This window comes from Phaenicophaeus curvirostris, chromosome 1, assembly GCF_032191515.1.
Source record: "Phaenicophaeus curvirostris isolate KB17595 chromosome 1, BPBGC_Pcur_1.0, whole genome shotgun sequence".
NCBI lineage: Eukaryota > Metazoa > Chordata > Aves > Cuculiformes > Cuculidae > Phaenicophaeus > Phaenicophaeus curvirostris.
Window position 1 is genome coordinate 1,299,941 of NC_091392.1, and position 26,545 is coordinate 1,326,485.

A 26,545-nucleotide genomic window follows, 5' to 3' on the forward strand; every position below is an offset into this window, starting at 1 on the left:
CCACGTTCGCTTGATCTCAATGCCAAGAATTGCTTCCCACCTGGGAAGTGACTTCCCCAAATGTCACTTAATTCAGTGTATGTCACCTGGTAATTGACTGTGGGCTTCTCGGTGCTTGTGCTGAGAGGAACCCGTTATCTGCTGCGCCCGAGGAGCTGCTGGGGAAGCAAATGGAAATCACATGTAACGAGGGCACGCAAACAAATTAGCCACCATTTAAATAGAGATCATTGGAGCCTTACATGGCTTTCTGCTGGCTAACAAGTTCTCTTAATAAACGTCACAGAGCAACCGGTGGCAATAAAATTCTTAATGATGTTAAACAACTCAGTCAGAAAGGTTGGGTGTTAGTCAGAGAAAATGGAAGTATTTGTGGTTGTTTGCAAGAGATAAATGTCAGGATGGAGTTTTGTAAATCTGCGAGCGTTGAAAAAGCCAGGAGCGATTGTAATCTGGCAGTAATAACCCTCCGATTGCAGAATCCTGTTAACATTTAGAGCGCCGAGCCGCACTCATCACTTAGCAGAGCGATTTATGAGCCCTCCTGCCTCAGACTCGGGCTTTAATGGGATTGTCGGCTGGCGACGACTGCAGCTGTGATTCAATAACCCGTGGTACGCCCCATCGATCTGAAACCGCCCAGATCCCAAATGCTGCCGTGGTATAAAGTGAATTTAAACCCAGATGGATGATGTCTTCGATGGACAACACAGACATCATGAGAGTGCTTGAGTGTGGGCAGAAGGAAGGTGTTGATGTTTGGGGTCCAGCTGTAGGATGAAGTGGGTTAGGGGCATTTGTTTGGTCCTTAGCATAGAATCATAGAATCATAGAATCACCAGGTTGGAAAAGACCCATTGGATCATCGAGTTCAACCATTCCTATCAAACACTAACCCATGCCCCTCAGCACCTCGTCCACCCGTCCCTTAAACACCTCCAGATTACATGGGGTGAAAAATGAAGGTTGTGGCATTATAAAATGATTTGGGATGGAAGCAACCTTAAAGATCGTCCGGTTCCCACCCCTAAGCTATGGGCAGGTACATCTCCCACTGGTTCAGGTTGCTCAAAGCCTCACCCAACCTGGTTTTGAGCACTTCCAGCAATGGGGCAGCCATGACTTCTCAGGAGCCATTGGCTGTGCCTGCAGAATGGTCCATGAACTCCAGCACGTGGGCAAGTAGCAGGACATAATTGACCTCCCTTCATCCCCCAAAATGATGGTTGGACCTTGGCTACCTGGTGCTGCTCAAGATCTTACTGGGAGCTTCGTAATGCCTAAAAGCATGGCTAGTCTCAGATCATAACTAAAAGGAAGTTGTGGAGAGGAGGGTGCTGGCCTCTTCTCCCAGGTGACAGGGGACAGGATGAGAGGGAATGGCCTCAAGCTCCACCAGGGGAGGTTTAGGCTGAACATCAGGAAAAAATTTTCATGGAAAGGGTGATTGGTCCCTGTCCGAGGCTGCCCAGGGAGGGGGTTGAGTCCCCTTCCCTGGAGGGGTTTAAGGGATGGGTGGACAAGGTGCTGAAGGACATGGTTTAGTGATTGATGGGAATGGTTGGACTCGATGATCCGGTGGGTCTTTTCCAAACTGATGATTCTATGATTCTATGATTCTTGCCCTGCCCAGTTGTCTGGTGTAAAGATAGATGCTGTGTGAGGAGACGCTATAAACCCACTGGTGTTCGTGTACATTCAGGTCTCTATTGCATGCGTCTTCAGGGTAGGACATTTGTCCTTCTCTTTCCCCTTCTCTCAGGCAACACAAAGGAACAGAAATCGAGCCGGTTGTTTTCCCATTAGCTATAATCAGCAGTTCTACCCATTAAGGTGTTCATGAGGCCCTAGGCAGAAATAATCTGTAATAGCTCGAGTGTCTGGTCTCAGAGATGTAATTTCTGGGTGACAGGAAGCTTTAGTAGAAGTTGCAAAGTGGTGAGGGTGGTGGGGGACAAAATCAGCCTGAAAATGTCTCCCTCCTTCCAGCCTTTCAAAATGCATCCTTTTGAAGGAGGTGACCATCGCCAAGGCCACACATATTTGGCTTTTTCCTCATCCACTGCCCCTTCCAGGGTCATCAGCTCACCCCATCTCCAAGCCACAGACCAGACCTTTTTTCCCTCACTGCAAATCCCATCACTGTCTTCTTTCTTCCCTGTCTCAGGGAAGAGAGTTCATGGAGCGCTCCAGAAGATACCATCTGCCACGGTTGGAAAGATGGAAAGCACGCAGCTGCACTTACCTGCAATAAGTGAATGTGGCTCCATGAATGGCTTCACTGAAGTCACTAACGTTGTCATGCTCTGAGTTGTGTTAAGCATTTCTTCCTGGCTTCCACCATCCCTTCTGGTGTGTTCCTGAGGCTGAAAATACCCTTGGAGCTCTCTGTTGAATTCAACTGCCTCCAGACCTGTGGATTTAATTGCTGGGTCAGTGAGGATGAAATCTGGTGCTTCTCTTTGAAAGCCACCATGCTTTAATAAATGGTTGTAGCTCAACAAAATTTCTGGCACTGCACAATACAGAATCAGAGAATCATGGAATGGGTTGGGTTGGAAGGGACCTCAAAGATCATTTAGTTCCAGCCCTTCTGCCACAGGCAAGGACACCTCCCACTGGATCAGGTTGCTCAAAGCCCCATCCAACCTGGCCTTGAACACTTTCAGGGATGGGGCTTCCATGACTTCTCTGGGCAACTTGTGCCAGGGCCTCATGACCCTCACAGGAAAATATTTCTTCCTAAGATCTCATCTCAATCTGCCCCCTTCCAGATTAAAACCATTCCTCCTTATCCTATCCCTGAAATTCTTGATAAAAAGCTTTCCTGTTGCCCCTTGAAGTACTGGAAGCTGCTCTAAGGTCTCCCTGGAACCTTCTCTTCTCCAGGCTGGAAAACCACAACTCTCTCAGCCTGTCCTTTTATGGGAGGTGCTCCAGCCCTCACATCATCCTCGTGACTTCCTCTGGACTCGCTCCAATAGATCCATGCCCTTCCTGTGCTGAGGATTGCAGAACTGGATGTGTGGCTCCAGGTGATGTTTCACGAGAACAAAGAAGACAGTCATGACACAATGCTTCATTGGCCAAAGCCTACAGAGTACTGGGGTATGTGGTCAAGGTAGGAAACCTTTTTCCAAGTCACACATACTCTCGAGAACAACAAGCAATTAAGGAGAGATTGTACTGTCCAATAAAAGCTGCTTTTGAGGAAGTGGTTCCCCAGAATTGTGCTGATCTTCCTTGGGATCTCCACGACTGCATGGACAAGTTCCCAGTGTCAGTTGGGATGGAGTCGTAATCAAAACTACGTGGATGATGAAATGCTGCTGGATCAGCATCTCCATGAGATGGGTTTACTCTAAGTCTGGGAACCTACAAAATGCATGTAAGGCTGTGATTCCATCATCCTTGATACTGGGCATGTCCAATGCCTTGAGGGACAAGCGTGATCTGGACCAGGCTGGCAGGCACAGTAGCAAAGTAGATATTTTAGGAGTTCTGGTTTTATGGTGGAGGCACAGAGTCTGCAGGTAGATCAGAGGACAGTAGATCTAGTGGAGCCTGGCTGTGCAAGGTTAACCCAGAAACCTGTTTTGAAGCAACGTGGACCAGCAGACTGAATCCATCCTAGGTTAATGATCCATGGCGTGTCCACTGTGATTTTGATCTGGCTTCGCTCTACTTATCTAACTTACTGTTTTATCTTAACGATGCTTTAAGCGTGAGGGGTGGAGAGGACCACATGCTCTTGGTTGAAGGATCAACCACCTGGATAACAGGCAAGGCCCTTGAGTAACACCTGAGTCATGAAGGCAAAACACTTGAGAGAAGGTTGTCCTTTGCAGGACCATGGAGGCTGCTGTGTCCAAGAGCATTCACTGTGCAGGATTCATTTGCTCTGATTTATTTACTTTACAGAAGCAAAAGGAGGCTGGGGCATGGGCAGGATCGCAGGTATGGGACTACGGGACAGACAGCAGGGAGAGGTGGTCTCTATCCTGACAGATTTGCTTTCCAAACACAGAGCAAGAGGGGAAACAGAGCTCAGAAAGGACTATCTCATGTCTAGCATAATTAGGAATACCTCACATCAAGAGAGTTCCCAGCTCCTCCAGGCACTTATAACTGTATTGGCTTCTTCCATCCAGGGCAAGGATGTTGTTTCTTGACTCAACTCTCTGTTTAAAAAGTCCTTGCTTCATAAAATGCTCTGCTTTCGTACACTATGAAACGATGTGTTATGAAAGCTAAAAAACCCCATATATAACGTAACAGTTATGAAGGAAAAATTAAATCAAATCCATTCCTGAAGAACACGAGGTCACTGCAATTTAGAGCCAAATTGCTGCTCTGACGTTCCTCCTTTGCCTATTCCTGTTTGCGATATTAGAAATAAGCTGTGGTGAGGGACTCTTTCCAGGTCTAATGATGGCTTTGAAATGTAGTAGGAAACATTCAGGTTAGATGAGATGTCCCTGGGCAACCAAGGCGTCAAAGCTTGGTTGACAGGTATGACACACACCTATGAGGCATCTGTACCCATAGAGAGGATCACGCAGGATACGTAATCTGGCTTATATACGGGCAACTGGATCAACCCTGAAGGATGAGCACCAGATCCAGAGCTGGAAACTTTCCTCTAGGTTACTTTTTGTGAGTTGAGTGCCTTCAAAACCTCCTATGGCCAGCTGAGATCCAGTGTCTCCCTGAATCACTTGCCCACATGTAGGCAAAGATGTGGAGGAACCAAGTTCTCCCTGAAGGACAAAGGATGAGTCCCTGACTGAATGTGGGCATCTACCTTGAGGGTGGTAGATCAGACCTCCAGACTCCATGGATTGGATGTCCACAATGGGAGCTTAAAGGATGAATAAGCTTTTAGCAACCTGATCTAGTGGGAGGGGAGGTGTCCGTGCCCATGGCGCGGGGCTTGGAACTGGGTGGGGTTTAAGGCCCCTTCCAACCCAAATTGTTCTATGATTCTATGAACAGACACCTGCACTGTAGACACCTCACTGGAGGATATCGTGTTGATGGTGGAGCAACAGGATCTGTTTCCTGGACAAGGAGAGGTGTTCCTGTGGGTGCAACTTTTAGATCTAGCCTTGATCCTGTCTTAGAATCATTGAATCACTAAGTTAGAAAAGAACTTTGAGATCATCGAGCTCAAGCACACCTGTCCACTACTAAATCATATCCCTAAGCACTTCACCTCCCTGTCTTTTAAACACCTCCAGGGATGGGGACTCCCATCACCTCCCTGGGCAGCCTCTTTTAATGAAGGTAGTGGGTGTTCCACTTGCAGTAGTGGCTGGAAGCAGGAGACCTCCTGGCATCCCTCTCAACCATGTTTTCTCAGATTCCTTCCAAGAAATGCGCCCCTCAGCACCAGGGTCTAAAAGCAGTCAGTGATCTAGGTTCCTTTTCTGCACTGAATCACAGAACAAAACCACTTAACAACATCTTTTCACTTGCAGTTTCAGGCTGTTTTGGTGCAAGGGGAACATCTTTTACTCTACTGCATGAATTCACGTGCATTTCTGGGTAGATATTACCAGCCTTACCCCTTTCCATGAGCATCCTTCCCAACTCACCTCTGCAACCTGCAAACATAAGACAGACAGGGGATGGTTTGTTTGCTAATTTTTTTTTCTCCCCTATTTATATAAGATTTTTAAACCAAATCATTATTTTTACAGGCAGCACATGCTTTCATGGATTATTTTTCATCCTTTTTTTTTTTTACCCTCCCTTCAAAATATACAAATGCCCCCTAACACCTCCAAGCGGAAATGAATGCAACTCCAAGCTTGATGGCTGAAGCATCTTGGTAAGTGGTGGTGAACCCAAAGCCTCCTTGGCCATGAGCAGGACCCAGGGAGTGGGACAGAAGTGGGGCAGCTCTCAGGTAGCTGGACTTCTGTAGGGCAAGAAAAGCATGATCCCCAAAGCCTGACACGCTTGCAATGTCAGGATTCCGGGGTAAAACCATCCCTAAATGCAATGTTTCTTGTATCTGTTGTGGCACAGTTATTCACTGCTGGAGAGGAGAGGTCAAGAAATGCCACAAAGTAGACAGGAATTAAAAGGTTGTTATTAGGCAAAATGCAGCTCCAAACTTTCCCCGGTGACCCAGCACCTTTCACCAATCAACGGAGAAATGAAGATGACCAGCGAGTCAAAACCACAGAGGAAGAAATGGGAAGAGAAGGTTTAAAGGGAAAAAATTAAGAGTTTGAGAAGAAGGTCAGGACTATGGCAGAGACCTTGTGGCCCAAAAGCCCTCACAGTTCTCCAAGCGCGGAGAGACGGTGCATCTCCATTTCCTGCTAATGGGATGATATTTGCTCTGCCGAGCCAGCATGTGCCGGCACTCAAATTGCTTCAATTTAGCTGCTGGTAGGTGTCAGAGTGGTAGCCCCAAGTGTGGTTCACTGGCTGACTCACCGCATCTGCCTTTCATTTCGCTCCTGACCACCTCCTTCACTTCTTCCTCCTGTGCCGCAGGGGGGAAAGCAGGGGTTAGTTGTGATTTTCTACTCCAGCACCATCTCCCTCCATGCTGTGCCCCATCCCAACTCTACTTGCCTCACTAGAGTTGGCCTCCCGTGAAGCCACCTCAGCTTGGATACGACCAAGATCAGAGCGGTACGTTTGGTGACACAGAGACCTCGGTTCAAGATTTGTGGCTCATCAGGGAAATAATTCCCTTTGTAAATTCATGGCCATCCTACAGCCACAAGGACGTGGGATCCCAGCCCAATGTGAAGAACATGACACATCTCAAGCCTGGGTTGGCTCCCCTTTAAAACGAGTCTCTCCACTCTTTTGGCCCTGGAGCCATGATCTTTTACCTCTGAGAAGCTTCATCAAACCATCTGCATCTGTGCCAAGGGGCTGCTCAAATTATACTTCAGGCTTGACCCATGGAGATGGGCTGTAGCATTAGATTGAGATGAGATGTAGCTGCACCTCATTTTGTTCTTCTACCAGCTAATGCCATTCCCCACAGAGCAAGGCATCTGGTCTCATGGGTTTTGAGTCTATCCTTCACTCTTTGGGCCAGCCAACTGCCACTGTTTTACTGGAACATCTTCCCTGTGTGACAGTTGAATTTCTACTGCACTTAATGTGGTCACTGCCTCTTATTCCTTGTAGGAAGGACAATCTTTGGGGCACTTACTACATAGTGAGCTGGGCTCAGGTCAGCATAGGAGACCCTTGCTGTAATACCCGTGCTAAAACCTATCCTACCGGGCCTGTGTGCACCAGAAAGATGAAAATACTGCATTATATCTGAACAGATCAGGGATGAAAGTACTGCATCAGGGGTCTGAACAGGCTGGACCACTGCGCAGACTCCAATGGGATGAGGTTTAACAAGGCCAAATGGTGGGTCCTGCACTTGGGGCACAACAATCCTATGCAGTGCTACAGACTAGGAGAAGTCTGGCTGGAAACTGCCTGGAGGAGAAGGACCTGGGGGGGTTGGTTGAACAGGAGCCAGCAGAGGCCCAGGTGGCCAAGAAGGCCAAGGGCATCTTGGCTTGGATCAGACCCGGCGTGGCCAGCAGGGCCAGGGAGGTTCTTCTCCCTCTGGCCTCGGCCCTGGGGAGACCACTCCTCGAATCCTGGGGTCAGTTTGGGCCCCTCCCCACAAGAAGGATGTTGAGGCTCTGGAGCGAGTGCAGAGAAGAGCAACGCAGCTGGTGAGGGGGCTGGAGAAGAAGCCTGAGGGCCCTGGGGGTGTTTAGCCTGGAGAAGAGGAGGCTGAGGGGAGACCTCATTGTTGTCTCCAGCTCCCTGAAAGGAGGTTGTGGACAGGAGGGAGCTGGGCTCTTCTCCCAAGTGACAGGGGACAGGACGAGAGGGAATGGCCTCAAGCTCCACCAGGGGAGGTTTAGGCTAGACATTAGGAAAAAATTTTTCACAGAAAGGGTCATTGGGCACTGGAACAGGGAGGTGGTTGAGTCCCCTTCCCTGGAGGTGTTTAAGGGATGGGTGGACGAGGTGCTGAGGGACATGGTTTACTGTTTGGATAGGAATGGTTGGACACGATGATCCAGTGGGTCTCTTCCAACCTGGTGATTCTATGATTCTATGTGAGTCAAGTGGCAAAAAATGCTTTTGCTCAGTCAACAGGATGACCCTAATGCTAGGGGAGCTGCAACACAGACCTTGCCCTGACCCACGTAGGTCAGCCACGCCTTCTTCAGGATGTACAAACCCACGTAGCACCTTGTGCAGTCATGCCGTCTTTGAAAATGGGGCACTTTTCTCTCTCATGCTCTTTCTTTGTACTTGACCAGCCCATTGGCACCGATCCTGCCCTCCAAGTACAAGTTTGAAGCATTATGGGGAGGATGGGAGAGGGTGTTGTTGTCTGGCCTTGGCATGGTACAGCTTAGCACTGCTCCCACCCCAGCCTGTGTATGTCTGATATCTCTGGGTAACAACCAACCCTCTCATTTCCCAGATATTCTCTGAATGAATCTGTTTCTCAGCATTTCCCTCCTCCCCTACGCCTTTTAGGAGCAGTTTGCCCTATTTTCTCTATTCAGGCCTGTGCAATAAGATGTGATCTTGGACTAAAGTACTCACAGAAAGACCAGGGTCTCCCTTTTCTCCTTTCTGGCCAGCTGGACCACTTTCACCCTGTTAAAAACACTTAAGTCATTACAGAAGCTCAGTAGATTGACCATTAAATGCTCCAAGAATTAAGTGCACCTTAGAGAGGAAAGGATAATAGGAAGGGAAATAGGAAGGGAGTTAGGGAATAAGATTCACGTGTTTTCCTATAAATTTTAGGGATATCATAGAATAGTTTTGGTTGGAAGGGACCTTAAAGATCATCCAGTTCCAACCCCCCTGCCATGGACACCTCCCACTGGATCAGGCTTCCCAAGGCCCCATCCAACCTGGCCTTGAACACCTCCAGGGATGGGGCAGCCACAACTTCCCTGGGCAACTGTGCCAGGGCCTCAACACTCTGATAGTGAAGAAATTCCATCTTATGTCTAGTCTAAATCTGCCCCTCTCCAATTTATAGCCATTCCCCCTAGTCCTATCACTACGTGTCTTCGTAAAAAGTCCCTCCCCAGCTCTTTTGTAGCCCCCCTCAGGTACTGGGAGGTCGCTATAAGGGCTCCTCAGAGCCTTTTCTTCTCAAGGCTGAACAACCTCAACTCTCTCGACCTGTCCCAACTCTCGAAGCCTGTCGTGAGTGAATCACTGAGCAGAAAAGAATGGACACTTCCCCCAAGCTGGGGAGGGGCTCTTTTTCAGGGAGTGCAGGGAGAGGACTGAGGGGAATGGTTTTAAGTTGAAAGAAGGGAGATCTATAGATATGAGGGAGAAATGTCTTCCTGGGAGGGTGGTGAAGCACTAACACGGGTTGCCCAGTGAGGTCGTGGCTGCTCCACCCCTGGAGGTGTTCAAGGCCAGGTTGGATGCGGCTTTGAGCAACCTGATCCAGTGGGAGGTGTCCCAGCCCATGGCAGGGGGGTTGGAACTGGATGGGCTTTAAGGTCCCTTCCAACCCAACCATTCTATTTATTCTATGTGCAAGGAAACAAGAACAAAATTGTGTATAAGAGAGCTGGGGGCCAGCTCCCAGATGCTTTGGGAACTCTGCTCTATCCAAACAATAAGGATGCTACCAGCTATAATTTCATTCAGCTTTCTTTTCAGTTTGTAAGGGACCACAAAGGCTGAGGTGAAGGCACTGAGAAGTTCCAACATCCAGAGAACCTCTGGGAACCAGACCACACAGAAGATTGCAGTGGGATTAAGTGAAAAGATGAAAGACATGGAGATGCTGAGGTTTGCCAACAGGGTTTTCTGCTCCCTAGGAGAAAATACCTAGAAAAATTTTCTGCTCGGAGCTGGTGAAAACTGGATTTTTCGATTAAAAATACTTAAAAATATTAAAGGAAAATGAGCACAGGAAGAATGCTCTAAATTAAAGCCGTGATGGCCATTTTTCTCAATCTGCGTTCACTTAAACGGACTGGAGCGCAAGGAGAAATTGCATTACCTTCCACCACCACATGGAGCTCAAGCAATGCCACCTCCTGCTGCAAAAAGCCCTTGAGGTCTCACAGCAGTTGTCCCAGCTAGAGAGACCTTCAGGCAGAAGTGTAGGCAGCATTTCAGTGCCCGGTGCTTGAGGACAAAATGCTCTCTGAGCTCTTATTTTTGCAAAATCTGGAGAGCCAAGCAATGCAACCTAGAACAGCCCCGATGCAGAGCTCTGCGTGGCTGAAAGGTGGTGAGGAGCCTCTCCAGGAGGGGAAGCTGCTTCATCCTCATACTGACCGTTTCTCCTTTTTGCCCATCCGTGCCTGGGGGTCCCTTGAAACAGAGCTGAGATCTCCCTCTTCTCCCTCGTGGACCCTAGAGAGGAGGAGGAGAGCTCTGTTAGCAGCACCCGAGTACCCTCCGGAGGTATCCCATACCACCAGTTGGGCTTTTCTTCCTAAAGCCCAGCCTGAGAAGGTTCTCAGAACCCTCTGGATTCAGATGCTCCCCAGAGAGATCAGATGTGATGGGTCAGAGCCCTGGGCTTTGCCCCCTCTGCCCTGGGCAACCACGAGGAGTTTCCTATAGTCCCTCCCTGCAGAGAGGACGGATGCTGTGGGGGTAGAAGGCAATTTTCTCACTCTGACACTGTCTACCCTGGCACTAATTTAAGAAACGGAGTCTCAGCAGGAGGAGAAGAGCTTGCAGGCAGAGATAATACCCTCCCACATTAGAAAGGAGGGTGGTCTCACTGCTGCAATTCAGACCCAGGAACTTTCTCTTTTAATTTAGGGAAAAGACAAGTAGCAGTGTGGGTGTAGAAAGTGGCATCTCACAGCCTCTCTTTAATCAGTGTCCAAACAAAAGCCATTTATTATCTCATACATGGCTTTCTGAGCATGCAGTCCTTGTAACTGCTAATCTAAAAACTTCCAGCCTTTTTAAACATACATGAGGGGATCTTGTATTTTTGGCTCCTTCCTCCCTTCTGTGATTCTTTTGATACATTTGGACATGAGGAAAAAATTCTTCACAGAAAGGGTCATTGGGCACTGGAACAGGCTGCCCAGGGAGGGGGTTGATTCACCTTCCCTGGAGGTGTTTAAGGGACGGGTGGATGAGGTGCTAAAGGACATGGTTTAGTGTTTGATAGGAATGGTTGGACTCGATGATCCGGTGGGTCTCTTCCAACCTGGTTATTCTATGATTCTATGATTTTTCTCTGCAAGGTACTGCCTGGAGAGTGGGGAAAAGAAAGTGTCCCTGCCCATGGCCGGGGTGGGGCTGGAACTGGATGATCTTTAACGTCCCTTCCAATCCAAACTATTCTACAGTTCTATGATTTTAATAAAATCCAGACAGGGTGTCTTGCCTCCTTTCCTTTAAGTTCAGCAGTACAGTCTACTTGCCATCTAGCAGAACACTCAAGTATTTCAGAAACCATGTGTGTAAGTGTGTACATGCAGTCTCTATGCACACGTATGGAATTATGGAATCATTAAGATCGGAAAAGACCTCCAAGCTCATCCAGTCCAACTGTCAGCCCAACACCACTGAGCTGACTAAACCATGTCCCGAAGTATCACATCTATGTGCCTTTTGAAGACCTCCAGGGACGTAGAATCCACCACTGCCCTGGGCTGACTCTTCCAATGCTTCACTGCTCTTTCAGTGAAGACATTTTTATATACACATATAAAACCACACAGAAACGAGGATTAAATTCTTATATGTACTTGTACGAGGATGCATCTCTGAAGGGTGAAACATTGACGAGGTGCTGAGGGACACGGGTTGGTGTTTGATAGGAATGGTTGGACTCGATGATCCGGTGGGTCTCTTCCAACCTGGTTATTCTATGATTCTATGATTCTATGATTCTATGGTACAGCAAGTATCTGCCACACTCACAGGCTGGCAGGAGTCAAAACAGGGAAAACACTAAGACAGCTTATCGCAAACAGTTGGCCTTTCAGGTAGTTACCCAACTATAGCTTTTCTTTAGGTCTTGGTTCTTTCGTGTTAATTCACGTATTCTCTTGTCCAAGCCTGAAACTCAGCCCATCCCACCAGCACAACTGAGAAGGGTATTTTCATTTCCAGCCCTCTTTAACTTGAAAAGTTCTTTATTACTGAGTGGATGCTGTCTAAAAGCAGGTGATTAGCATTAATCTCTAGCATCATCACTCCACATTGTGTTGGCAGGAGCAAGACACTCTTCCTCACCATAGAATCTGGGGGCAGCATGTTCCTGCTCATAAACGGTATTAGTAAGTGTCATTTTCAAGTCTTTTTGTCACATTTCAAAAGGTGCCCCGTGTGTCTTGCATGCAAAGACACTTATTAAGTACGGCCCACAAATGGGGTCTGAAAGCCACCGGCTCCTTCCGAAAGCTTGGCATCCTGCTCCCCAGATAATTAGCAACACGAGGGGTGCACTTGATGCCCTGCTAACTTGAAATTATCAGCCTTCCTTTCTTCACTGAGAGGTCACATCTTACACTGCAGGCAGAGAAAGAAGAGAGGAAAGTGGAAAAATAAAAATCTCTGGCAGTAAAAACACCGAAAGAAGAGGTAAAAGTTGATCAAGATCCCACAAAAAGACAGCAGACTTCATGGCCACCTTCAGCACCTTTAGCCTGGAGAAGAGGAGGCTGAGGGGAGACCTCATTGCTCTCTCCAACTCCCTGAGAGAAGGTTGTGGAGAGGAGGGAGCTGGGCTCTTCTCCCAAGGGACAGGGGACAGGACGAGAGGGAATGGCCTCAAGCTCCGCTAGGGGAGGTTTAGGCTGGACATTAGGAAAAAATTTTTCACAGAAAGGGTGATTGGTCCCTGTCCGAGGCTGCCCAGGGAGGGGGTTGAGTCCCCTTCCCTGGAGGGGTTTAAGGGCCGGGTGGACGAGGTGCTGAGGGACATGGGTTAGTGATTGATAGGAAGGGTTGGATTTGATGATCCAGTGGGTCTCTTCCAACCTCTTTATTCTATGATTCTATGAACATGGGAGACCTCAGGTGCCAGTTTGTAAGTGGTGAGGAAATATATGTGTACGTAGTGACACACAGGGACCCATCTGGGACACTGTGTCAAATGAGAATGTGAGGTGCAGATCTCACCAGGGTTTAAGGCATGCAATAGACCACTTGCCGCTCACCTGTGGCCCTGGTTCGCCCTGTGGCCCTGGAGGTCCCTCTGGTCCAGCGACTCCAGGCTTCCCAGGCCATCCCATTTGTCCTTTGAAGCCTCCCAAGCCAGGAACGCCCTTGGTCCCCTGAGAATCACCGACAGAGAGCAGGTCAGAGCTTTTATCAAGTACAGATGGTTTTAGAGATGGGCCAGTCAAAGATTGCCCAAGTACTTTCATGGCAATAAGAGAAGACCCTTATTCTACAACCTACTTTGTCTGCTGTTGTGCTTTTAACAAAGCATTAGTAGGATGCTAGAGATCACTTTACCTATGCTCTCCACCTTCACTTTTTCAGAAGGCACCTCGCTTCTTGGTGACCTGGACACCCTACCCTCCTCTGGCATGATGCCTAACTCTCCCTGCATATATAAGTAGAGTCCTTCAGTCTGTAACCCTGGAAAAAATAGTGGATCCTGAGGAGGAGAAAGGGAGTTACCAAGAGCTCGCCTACCAATGTCCTGCTTGTCTGCATGGTTGAGCTTTCTCATGGACCTACTGTGAATAGAAAAGGCTCCCATTAAGCACAGCAGAAGGAAAGACCTCCAGTCAGTCCAACATCCAACCTTCAGCAGTGGCCAAAATAAGATTTTTGTGGGACAGGGGAAGAACAAGAGAAGATGGGAGTGGTATTTCCGCAGAAATAATCTCCCAGCCTCCAACCACTCACAGCTCAGAATCTTAGTGACCCAGAGATGTTGCTTAACAAGAAAAGGACTTGGTGTTTGACATGGATGACCATCGTGGCATGAGGACCAGAAGAGTTGTTATCAATAAAAGCAACAAATTCTTTAAGATCCCAAATCAGCTGGAGACCAAATGGTGGAACTTAATGCAAGAAGAGCCTAAGAGGCTGGAAAATGCAAAAAAGACTTGGTGGAGGCTTCTGGGGTTGTTGTGTGTTTTTCTTTTTTTCCAAAATACTTACTATTTTGACTGAAACCCCATTTTTAACCCCTCCATGGAAAGGTACAACTTCTAGACTTTTAGACTTCGCTTAGGGAAGGAAATGGAAAACTAGGCAATGCAGAGAAGGATGATCAGTGGGGAGTGATCAAGGTGGGGACTCCTCAGGTCAGCTTGGAGACCTTTTCCACTCCCATGGCCACTGTGCCCAGGAGGCAGCAGCGTTATCTGCTTTTTCTGCTCCACAGCATCCCATGCATCCTTTACCCTGGGCATGGTGGTGTTGAATACACTCTGACAATTAATCTCACTTTAAGGATTTGGATGGCTTTTCTTCACACTAAGCAGCCACTCTACTGGGATTTTGTACATTGGCAGAGGGTGAATTTAAGGTGACCTCCCTCTTCTTCCCTTTCCAACTGCAGTCCCAGCCTTAATGCTCCAGACAGTTGACATTTGCCCACTGGAAAGGGTACCAGTGATGTAGAGAGTGTATAATTTTGTTAACTCAACCTCCTGGACGTAGGATGTATTCTTTTATAAATGTCAGCTCAATGCAGTCTGGCAAATACCAACCTTTTCTCCTTTTTCTCCAGGAATCCCCATGGCACCATGGCCTCCTGGTGCTCCCAGTTCGCCCTGGAGGGAGCCAAGATAAAATCATGGCCAACGTAGACTTGGCAAGGTTGCAATTTGCTGAGTGAACCAGCTCTTCTTCAGATTAAAATATGACCCAGAAGGGTCTGTCAGTCTGCATGTTGCAGGTACTCAGGGAGAAGAAAGATATGTCATTAAAAAGACCCGTTACTTGACATATGGAATTATGCCTTTGGAGCACCAGGGCTGGGTGGGTGAGCCTGGCTGAGCCTTGCAGAGGTGAACGAAGAGGTTCCTACCCCAGATGTCCAAGCATCTTCACTGAGATCTATGTTGGCTTATAGGAATAGAATCATTAAGGTTGGAAAGACTTTTAAGATCATCAAATCCAACCATAGAATCACCAGGTTGGAAAAGACCCACCGGGTCATCAAGTCCAACCATTCCCATCAGTCACTAAACCATGTCCCTCAGCACCTCATCCACCCGTCCCTTAAACCCCTCCAGGGAAGGGGACTCAACCCCCTCCCTGGGCAGCCTCGGACAGGGACCAATCACCCTTTCTGTGAAATTTTTTTTCCTAATGTCCAGCCTGACCCTCCCCTGGCAGAGTTTGAGGCCATTCCCTCTCGTCCTGTCCCCTGTCCCTTGGGAGAACCATCAGCCCACTACCACTGTGCCCCATTTGTGCCCTTTGAAAGAAAGAATCATATTGCAGAGGTGATTTGTAGCATCTGCAAAGCTCTTAGGAAACCTCCTACTTTTAGGCAAGTGGGTAATTTAAATCATAGAATCATAGAATCATAGAATCACTAGGTTGGAAAAGACCTTTGAGATCATCAAGCCCAACCGTACCTGTCGACTACTCTTCATCTCTTCATCTACCTATCTTTTAAATCAGCATTTCATTGCCCCATCTTTTAAACACCTCCAGGGATGGGGACTCCACCACTTCCCTGGGCAGCCTCTGCCAGGGCCTGAGAACTCTTGTAGTGAAGAAATTTTTGCTGATGTCCAATCTGAACCTGCCCTGGTGCAGCTTGAGGCCATTCCCTCTCATCCTATCGCCTGCCACTTGGGAGAAGAGACCAACACCCACCTCGCTAGAACCTCCTTTCAGAGAGTTGTAGAAAACAAAAAGGCCTCCCCTCAGCCTCCTTTTCTGCAGGCTAAACAACCGCAGGTCCCTCAGCTGCTTGTTGTTTTTCAGCCCCTTCACCAGCTTCGTGCCTCTTCTCTGGACGTGCTCCAGCCCCTCAATGTCTTTCTTGGAGTAAGGGGCCCAAAACTGAACACAGGGCTCAAGGTGCAGCCTCATCAGTGCCAAGTCCAGGGGCACAATCACTTCCCTGCTCCTGCTGGCCACGCTGTTTCTGATACAGGCCAAGACGCCGTTGGCCTTATTGGCCACCTGGGCCACTGCTGGCTCATATTGAGTTGGCTGTCAACCAAAAGATGTTTACCTTTGGTCCATATGGTCCATCTGCTCCTGGGATTCCTGGTTTTCCAGGACTACCAGTATCTCCCTGCAGATGAAAAAAGCAACAGATGGGCTTGAAGTCCACACAACCCATAAAACTTTTGGGAAAATGGCTTTAAAATGGCAAGTTAAGTGGTACTTGACGAGGGGAACATGTTGCCAGTCCTGGTAACAGAAAGCCTAAGAAAAGTCCTTCTCCAGACCAGTCTGAATTTTAGATTACCCTGAAAGTAGGTGGGAAATTCACTGAACAGCACTTCTTTTACCCAAGAGGCCAAGGTTGATGAAGGAAAACATTAGTAACAATGACAATAATAATAACGACAAATAATAATGTTCCTTAGGTTCAGCTATCAAGAGCTCCCTGACTTCTTATCAAGCTTTTAAAAACCTTTCATAAAGAGATCATTAAGGGTCATTAACCCTGTTTATAAAGGAAGGACCAACGGTATTGCCAATTGGAGAAATGTGTCCAACAGTAATTGCGAATCGAGTTGCTAAGCCACAGACCCGGAGGGAACTTGGACAGGGGTTTATGAGAGCCTGGTTATTTTTACCCCAGATTACCAAAAAGTTCCCTGCAAGCCGTAAAACCTCCCTGCTGTGCATGGCCATGTCCTCCTGTGCTGGAGCCTGCAGCTCCACACCACCAAAAAAGACTTCTCCTACCAGAGATAGGGAGGCTTCTTCATGCATAAAGCTATCTTGGAGATAAGTGAGAACCATGGTTGGAAATGAGGCAGCTGGAGCAGGATGGAAAGCTGGGCTGAGCTCACCTTGATGCCCTCAGCTCCGGGAGCACCAATACGTCCTGGGAGCCCTCGTAAGCCCTGAAAATAAAGCAGAACATAGGCATTGCTGATAAACCAAGATAAGGGAAGGAAGGAAGATTAATGGCATGAGGTTTAACAAGACCAAATGGCGGGTCCTGCACTTGGGGCACAACAACCCTGAGGAGCTACAGACTAGGAGAAGTCTGTCTAGAAAGCTCCCTGGAGGAGAGGGACCTGGGGGGGTTGGTTGACAGCGACTGAACATGAGCCAGCAGTGGCCCAGGTGGCCAAGAAGGCCAATGGCATCTTGGCTTGGATCAGACCCGGCGTGGCCAGCAGGGCCAGGGAGGTTCTTCTCCCTCTGGCCTCGGCCCTGGGGAGACCGCTCCTCGAATCCTGGGGTCAGGTCTGGGCCCCTCCCCACAAGAAGGATGTTGAGGCTCTGGAGTGAGTCCAGAGAAGAGCAACGCAGCTGGTGAGGGGGCTGGAGAACAAGAGGAGCAGCTGAGAGAGCTGAGGTTGTTTAGCCTGGAGAAGAGGAGGCTGAGGGGAGACCTCATTGCTCTCTCCAACTCCCTGAGAGGAGGTTGTGGAGAGGAGGGAGCTGGGCTCTTCTCCCAAGGGACAGGGGACAGGACGAGAGGGAATGGCCTCAAGCTCCACCAGGGGAGGTTTAGGCTGGACATTAGGAAAAAATTTTTCACAGAAAGGGTCATTGGGCCTTGAAGAGGTTGCCCAGGGAGGGGGTTGAGTCCCCTTCCCTGGAGGTGTTTAAGGGCCGGGTGGCCGAGGTGCTGAGGGACATGGTTTAGTGTTTGATAGGAATGGTTGGACTCGATGATTTGGTGGGTCTTTTCCAACCTGGTGATTCCACGATTCTATGATTCTGTGTGTGCACAGGGCTAACCCTGATGTAGTCCTACAACCTCTTCCCTTGCCCACAGCATCTTTCCCCATCAGCCCTTCTAGAACCTGGAGCTTGAGCTCTTTTCTCTGTTTATTCCAAACTTTATTTCACAGAATCATGGAAATTTTAAGGTAGGAAAGGAATTCTGGAGCTCATCTTGTTGAACTCCCCTGCTCAAGCAGGGCTGCCTAAAGCTGGTTGCCTAGGGCGATGTCCAGACAGCTTTGAATATCTCCAAGGATGGCGATTTCACAGCATCTCATCCATTTCTTACCTTTGCTCCTTTCTGCCCAGTGTCACCAATGGTCCCAGGATCACCTTTCTCTCCCTAATAAAAAAAAATAGACAAACATATCATGCACAGCCTGAAAGGCTGAGAATGCAGCCCTAGTTTTAGCACCACCTGACATTTATATTGTACTTTTAACCACCAGAAGGTCCTTGAAAACTTGCAGGTCATGGTCACCTGGTTGCTAGAAATGCAGCCAGCTCTAGGGTGGGACAGGGAATGACCTTGCAGAATGTGGGTGACCGTGACAGGGCCAGAGTGGCAACAATCACGAGGTCCTGCACTGTGGAGATACTAGGTGGTCTCCCCCAGCTCTTCTGCTGGTCACTGCCCTTGGAGATTGAGTCTGTCATTCAAAGTCTGGATTGTTCAGGTACTACCTGAATGATCTAGAGGATATTAATTAGTGAGGTCTTCCTTTCCTGCTCCCAGTAATGTGGGGCTAAAGTTTCATAGAGCTCTAACGCTCATCCTGGCCTGATCTGAACCTCCAGGAGGTCTCATAGAATTGAGTGTCCTGAGTTGGAAAGGGTCCACAAGGATCATCAAGTCCAACTTCTGTTCCTGCATAGGACAACCCCAACATTCACACCACATGTTTGAGAATGTTGTCCTAATGCTTCTGGAATATTGTCAGGCTTGGGGCCATGACTGCTTCATTGGGAAGCTGTTCCAGTGCTCCACCACCCTCTGGGTGAAGAACTTTTTCCTAATATTTAACCTAACCCTCCCCTGGCACATCTTCCTGCCATTCCCTCAGGTCCTGTCATAGGTCACCATAGAGAAGAGCTCAGTGCCTGCTCCTCCTCTCCTTGTGAGGAAGCTCTAGATCACAATGTTGTCTCTCCTCAGTCTCCTATTTGGCAGGCTGAACAGACCAATTGACTTCAGCTACTCCTCGTACAGCTTCCCCTCTAAACCCCTCACCAACTTTTTGGCCTTGTCTGGCCACTCTCCAGTAGCTTGAGATCCTTTTTATACTGTGGTGCTCAAAACTCAAGGTTTAGGGAGCATTTTCATCTCACTCTTGGAAAGACTCTTCCTGAACAAGAACCTACCTACAATAATAATGCATGTGGAGCATGGGAGCAGAAGTGAACTTAGGGTTGAGAAAGGCACAGAGCCTCTTTCTACCTGCCAAACAATGTCCTTTCCCACTACTCACCGGCTTCCCTTTCTGTCCTTGAAGACCCCTGTCGCCTTTGGCTCCCCTGTTTCCATTCTTCCCATGGAGACCTGATGTACCCTGCCAGAAAGAGGAGAAAAAGTAATTTCTATGTCAGCTTGTGCAGGGAGGTGGCTGAGGGGCAGGCATCAGGATGGAAACTCAATAGTAAGAGCCTGGAATAGTAAAAGTCTGGAACAGTAGAAGATCAGAATCATAGAATCATAGAATCACCAGGTTGGAAAAGACCCACTGGATCATCGAGTCCAACCATTCCCATCAATCACTAACCCATGTCCCTCAGCACCTCGTCCACCTGTCCCTTAAACTCCTCCAGGGAAGGGGACTCAACCACCTCCCTGGGCAGCCTCGGACAGGGAACAATGACCCTTTCTGTGAAATTTTTTTTCCTAATGTCCAGCCTGAACCTCCCCTGGTGGAGCTTGAGGCCATTCCTTCTCGTCCTGTCCCCTGTCACTTGGGAGAAGAGCCCAGCTCCCTCCTCTCCACAACCTCCTCTCAGGTAGTTGGAGAGAGCAATGAGGTCTCCCCTCAGCCTCCTCTTCTCCAGGTACCCTAATTCTAGCACCGAGACCTGAGGCTGGGATTTAGCACCCATTCTTCATGGGCTTGCAAGCCACTAGTAAATGCAACCTGCGAGTTGATTTATTTACAAGTACAGCTTGGAAAACAGGAGTCAACAGCAGCTAAAAAGTAGTCCTGGGCCAAGAACATTGAGGTGGTGACAGCTGCAGTTGAAAATTGGAGGAAGGGCATTAAGTAGGCAGCATCACGCTGTGAGTGTCTTAGAGGGATGCACACAACCCTGGGCACTGGGTCCAGAGCTTCACATCCAGTCAGCTGAGGAAAGCAGCGCTGGGTGGTGAAATTTGGTTTGGTGAATGAGTGGATCCAGGCATGGAATTGCTCACAGCTGCAGTTTGGAGTATCTCTCCCATCTAGGGAGCTGAGAGCTGAAAGAGAGATCCCCATCCAGCCCAGATTTGTGGGCTATGCTGCACAAGTCATACTACGTTTTGGAGGTTCTCAGTTTACGAAGCCACTTAGCAGCTCAGCTAAGTGGAGCCACCTCCAGCATCGGAGCCAGTTTGTGTGGGTTCTCCCACTGTTTCAACAGCAAACGAAAAGTCACTAGAAATGCCCATCCATTCTGACCAATTTTGACTGCTGTTTTCAGAATGTGTATGTGTGAGATGAAATTGGATTCATCCCCACTTGAGACTGATTGCACAGACTCAGCTCACTCAGAGGAGAATGAATTGGCTGTTTAAACAGATCAGGAAATGAACAAGTGTCATTTTCTACTTGGAATTAATTTGGTTTTTGAAAGGAACCACATTTATTAAGCAAACTCGTCGCCTCTCCAATTACTCCCCCTCTCAGTGATGAATAGACACTTCAAAGACAATCACAGTGACAAGCAAACATGCCAGAGACACTCAGGTGGGATGGTGGTGTCCCTGATGGGGGGTCAGGCTGCGAAGACAGACTTCTTACTTATTCATTCCCAGCTATAAAAACTCAGGTCCTCCTCTGGGGACCATGTTGCTTCTTCAGACCCCTCCCCAAGCCTCAACGTATTTTACATTTCAGAGTAGGAGGAGTACTTCAGAGCCAACCAGGTACTCTTCATGGCGCTGCTGGTCGTGTCTGGATCAGGTGAAGTCTATGTTCCTCAAGCACTGCCTATACTATCAGGCACAAACATCTCGTGCAAGCTTTTTTATTTACTGGTGGGTATTTATAGACATGATCAATATAAAGTTCCATTTGAGGCAATACCATAAAAAAAAAGGACCATAAAAAAGCCATCTAGAGTTACTCTGTTTGCTAGGACAGATTGCTTGCTTGGAGGGTAATAAACCTTATGGTTTGATGGATAAATACCTTCAAGTGCATGGAGTTTTTGAGATAGCTTTGAGCTGGGTACAGATCCATCTGGCTGGGGATTTACACGCCTGTGTCCAAAGGGATGGGCTAAAAAGCTTATTCCTGAGCACTGCCTGATCCTGAAGAAAGCTGGCACTGGTTACAGATTTCCCAGTTAGCTTTAATATTTCTCTTAGTTGTCCCTAGTGTCTTCTTTGTCACGTAGAGACCTTTCCTTGTTTTCCTGTGCTTCCTCACCCGCTCATGTCCAGCTCTCATATCTTCTACCTACCTTAGGTCATCAGCAGGCATCTCCTCTCAAAGGAGCCAGATGGCTTGAGGAAGAGTTAAGCTCACAATAAATGAAATGTAGCTGGGTCTAAACCGTGCCTACTTGGTCCAGTAAATAGAAACAAGTTTTTGACCTGGGTTTTATCTCACGTAGGTGGATTTCCACTCATCGTGGGTTGAAGAGACTTTGTCATATGGACTAGGAAATTTTATAATAAGGCTTGAACACGACAGCAGGTCTGTCCCTGCTCTATCTGGAGGGGGAAGAAGTCAGAGAAGTGATGGAAGTGATGCTTTTCAAGGCTGTCTGCACCCTGGACAAGAAAAAGATGGAATAGGAAAAAAGAAAAAGAAGATGGAGAAGAAGAGGAAAATGTTGGAGCACGAGACAAGCGAAAGAAGCTGAATGGAAATTTATTCTCTCAGATTTACATTCTGTGTTCTGCCAGGCAAATAAAGACTGGGCAATAAAAGCTACTAAAATGGCAGTTTAAATGCAATTACTGGCGGAGTACTGGAAATGGCTCTTGCTATTTGGTTCTGTTATTAAAGTGTTGCTGGAACAGGCTTTATTTAACTACAAAGACACCAGGTACCATGAAGGCACAGTAACGCAGAGGCTTAGTCATAAGTCCCAAGCACTGCCTGTGACGCAAAGACGTGTTTGAGCAGCTGAAGATCTCTGCTTCCAGGCACAAATTCCTGCGAAGCTTTGGGCTGGAGCCAGGGAGAAGCCTGCTTTGTCTCCAGGCTCATCGTTTCCACTCCGATGAACAAGCTGGAGAATTAGCTTGGTGAAACCCATCCGAAGCAGCATTGCCCCAGTGGCAAACCCCAAAAGGATGGATGAGTCTGTGTGAAGACACGCAACAAAGGGCTCATGCATTTCCATACCAGGCTTGCAACCTCTGCTAAAAGATTTCCCACCTACTGGGCTCCAGTGCTCAATATTTGATGGGATGATGCATATGAAGTAGCTGGGAGTCTCAACTGAGAGTTTCATCTCTGTTTTTATGCCTTCCCTGCTGTGTCTTGTATCCAGACTGTCCTGCCCACAATTATTTACTGCAGTCCTAAGCATCCTCCCCCCAAAATTCTTTCTTGACGTGGGAGCTGCCAGTGATCCTAGTGGATTTAACAAGCATTTGTTCTCAGGCACCACATCACAGAGGTGGATCAGCCTGATACCCTCCTGCAAAGACTCCAGGGTATCTGGGTAGAGATTTCTAACTGTGGCCAGAGGATGTGAAGATGATAGGAATGGTTGAACTTGATGATCCGGTGGGTCTCTTCCAACCTGGTGATTCTATGATTCTATGTGGATAACTAACATTCCTTTGACCCAGCTTGGACTCACCAGAAGTTCTCAGGGCAAGAACTTCTTAGGAGATGGCTTTTTCCACTCTGAGTGGCAAAAGGCACCTCTGGTCATGCCCAGGAAACCCCTGCACCCCATCTTTCCTCTTCTCTGGCTTGAAGTGACCCATTGCTCAGCAGAAGGGAGAATTGGGATGCTGTGTTGGTTCACCAAAGTCCCCATGCATCCAATGAAGGGAGTCAGAGCTCTCCTGCTGGTATCCTGAATAGTTTCTCAGAGGTGTCTGCCCCTTGCTGTTATCTATATCAAGAGCTCCTGTGCTCTTAAAATCGATGGTAAAGTTAAATCCCTGCTTATAACCATTCTCACACCTGCTGTACTCTGTTTATAGGGCCTCTGTTATTGCTTAGTTTTGACATCCTGAAGAGTGCTGTTTGGTTTTGACTCTGGTCAAACTAAGTTTCACTGTGCTGTGTATTGGGTGGCAAAAGAATGTCCTTCAGCCTTCCTGGACCAGTCATATTTAGGATCTGATTGTCCCACCATTAACCAGAATCCCCTGACTTGCTCTCACTTCTTGCCTTATCTTCAGGTGTATGGCTTTGCTTTCACACCTTGCGATCTCCATCGCTCTCAATCATAAATGTGGACCAAAAATCCTGGCTTTTTCTCATCTTTCCTCTCACTCACATGCTGGTAGATCTGCTCTAATGCAGGCATCGGCAGATGTGCTCTGGCAAGCAATGAAGAACGAAGCACATCAGAAATGGTTCTGAGGGCAAAAGCAGAAGGTCCAGGGAGATTGTGGGTGTCCCGTTCTCCAGGCAAGTTTAAACAGGACACTCAGGGAATAAGCACGTCTGTGTGGATGGTGTCGTCACACAGACCTTGGCTTCCTCAGTTACAGGGCAAGGACCCATGAACTGCTGTCAACCAAAGAGCCCAGGTCACTAGAAGAGGTGATGAACATCTCTGAGCTCCAGCTTCTACATCTAGTGAGAAAGACTGCAAACCAAGTTGGAGAGAGCCAAGGCACATTGATAACTGTAGATCCTGGAAACCCAAAATAGAGTGTAAAGGTAAGGGAGGGGTATTCATAATAGAGTTCTAGCAAGAAAAATGGGTTAATCCACCAGTATATTAATGCACAAAGCATGGGAAAATAAAGAGGAGGAGCTGGAAGCCTTAATACACGATGAAGATTGATATGTATTAATATCAATGAGTGAAGCATGGCAGGAATATATGTGTAAAAGAGCTCAGTGCTTTTAGAAAAGAGGAAAAAAGGAGGAGGAGGTGGTGTCCCGAATATCAAGAATGCACTCGTTTGCCTTGAGGTTCAGTTGTAAAGCCAACTAGATCCATTGAAATTCTCCAGGCAGTGATTACAGGGAGAAGACGCAAATGCTGTCATTTGGTTGGGAACTCCTACAGAACTCCAAATCCAAAAAGTAAATAGATGAGACTTTTTACAAGCTGGTTGAATGCCCTCAAGTTGCACCAGGGCAGGTTCAGTTTAGATATTAGGAAACATTTCTTCACCGAAAGGGTTCTCGCGCACTAGCAGAAGCTGCTGAGGGATGTGGTAGAATCCCCATCCCTGGAGGTGGTTAGAAGACAGGTAGCTGAGGTGCTCAGGGATCTGGTATAGTAGTGGACAGGTACAGTTAGACTTGATGATCTCAAAGGTCTTTTCCAATCAAATGATTCTATGATTCAATAAATTAATCAGTGTGAATTTAGCAGGACAGAAAGAAGCCAGTGCATTTTTGCACTGAGTCAGTGGCAATTTGTGGATGTGAAAGACCGAATTAGAGGGAGGTGAAAGAAGATGAGAACTTCTAGTCATTAACTTTGAGACTTTGCACAGGACAGATTTGGTACAGGTAGGCCAGACCAAGTAGTGTCTATCTTCAAGAAAGGGGGAGAAGAGGACTTGGGGAATGATACATAGAATCACAGATTCGTTAAGGTTGGAAAAGACCTCTAAGAACATCAAGCCCAGTCATCACACAATACCAATAAGCCTACTATATCATGTCCCATATCTACACAAAGTGCCATATCTGCATGTGTTTGGAACCCCTTGTGGGATGGAGATGCCAGCATGCCCTTGGCAGCCTCTTCCAATGCTTCACCACTCTTTCAGTAAAGACATTTTCCCTAATCTCCATCTAAACCTTCCTTGGTACAATTTGAGGCCACCTCCTTTTGTCCTGAACCATTTCCTCTCTTCCTAAAGAGACAGCTTAGCCTAACTCTCCAGAATAACTTGGGGAAAAAAGCAATCAAAGCATCTGTGTGTGCTTAGAAGATAAAGCGAGACCTGGGCTTGTGGAGAACAAGTCACACTGGCATGTTGTGTCCTAACACAGATGTCTGAAACAGAAGATGTGAATCATGTTCTAAGAGTAGCCTAAAGCAGCCAATAAACTAAGTCTGAGGATGGTTTGCTGAGATGTGGGAAGTGAACAGGGCAGATATGTAACCTGAGGTCAGATGAATTTCATCCAGGACGTCATATATCATGGCTCTTCCAACAAAGTCCCAGCTCTCATCCGACTTTTGCAATTTTAGAAATTTAATGAAGGATAAAAGCCAAGTTCTATTATCTCAGCCTAGCTCCAAGCGCAGCACAGATAGCATTAACTTGCACCAGCAGAAACCCTAAATATTAACAAAAGAAAAATTGCTTAGCTTTCCTCAAATACTGATTGACAAGATACCACTTTCTGGTAGTTAATTGTATTATGTGCTGATCCCCTTGGGGGCCAGCAGAAAACAGCACATCATAGAATCATAGAATGGTTTGCGTTGGAAGGGACCTAAAAGCCCATCCAATTCCAAACTCCTACCATGGGCAGGGACACCTCCCACTGCATCAGGTTGCTCAAAGCCTCATCCAACCTGGCCTTGAACACCTCCAGGGATGGGGCAGCCACGACTTCCCTAGGCAACCTGGGCCAGGGTCGCACCACCCCTCACAGGGAAACATTTCTTCCAAAGATCTCATCTCAGTCTCCTCTTTTTCAGCTTTAAACTGTTCCACCTTGTCCTATTCCTGCAAGCCATGATAAAGAGGCCCTCCCCAGCTTTTCTGTAGGCCCTTTCAGTACTAGAAGACTCTTCTAAGGTCTCCGTGGAGGCTCCTCTTCTCCAGTCTAAGTGAGCTCAACTCTTTAAACCTGTCCTCATATGTGAGGTGCTTCAGCTCTTGGATCATCTCCATGGCCTCCTCTGGACTCTGATCACCCAACCACGACTGGATAGCTGCTGGTGAGGCTGGTGGAGTCCAGCTGTGCCACTCAACAGCCTCGACAAACACCTTTGCTCTACTCCTGGTTGTCACCTGTGGACTGAGGTATCCACTACAAAGCATTTTGGAAGATGCACTCGATCCAGTCCCCACATAGACTCACAGAATCATTGAATCACCCGGTTGGAAAAGATCCACTGGATCATCGAGTCCAACCATTCCCATCAATCTCTAAACCATGTCCCTCAGCACCTCAGCCACCTGTCCCTCAAACCCCTCCAGGTAAGGGGACTCAACCTCCTCCCTGGGCAGCCTCAGACAGGGACCAATCACCCTTTCTGTGAATTTCCTCCTAATGTCCAGCCTGAACCTCCCCTGGCAGGGCTTGAGGCCATTCCCTCTCGTCCTGTCCCTTGGGAGAAGAGCCCAGCTCCCTCCTCTCCACAACCTCCTCTCAGGGAGTTGGAG

General features: G+C 47.8%; 1 protein-coding gene across 1 annotated transcript in view; it reads right to left on the minus strand.

Moving 5' to 3' along the window:
- The window catches only part of LOC138716877 (collagen alpha-1(VII) chain-like), a 137,407-nt gene that overhangs the window by 3,247 nt on the left and 107,615 nt on the right, over nt 1-26,545 (minus strand). The window contains exons 70-81 of the mRNA XM_069850049.1: nt 19,323-19,403; nt 18,143-18,196; nt 16,965-17,018; nt 16,172-16,234; nt 14,688-14,750; nt 13,176-13,292; nt 10,321-10,398; nt 8,605-8,658; nt 6,451-6,499; nt 5,568-5,606; nt 2,246-2,413; nt 87-158 (exon numbers count right to left, since the gene is read on the minus strand). Coding sequence (XP_069706150.1) covers nt 87-158; nt 2,246-2,413; nt 5,568-5,606; nt 6,451-6,499; nt 8,605-8,658; nt 10,321-10,398; nt 13,176-13,292; nt 14,688-14,750; nt 16,172-16,234; nt 16,965-17,018; nt 18,143-18,196; nt 19,323-19,403 — 892 coding nt within the window. The remainder of the gene's footprint in view (nt 1-86; nt 159-2,245; nt 2,414-5,567; nt 5,607-6,450; nt 6,500-8,604; nt 8,659-10,320; nt 10,399-13,175; nt 13,293-14,687; nt 14,751-16,171; nt 16,235-16,964; nt 17,019-18,142; nt 18,197-19,322; nt 19,404-26,545) is intronic.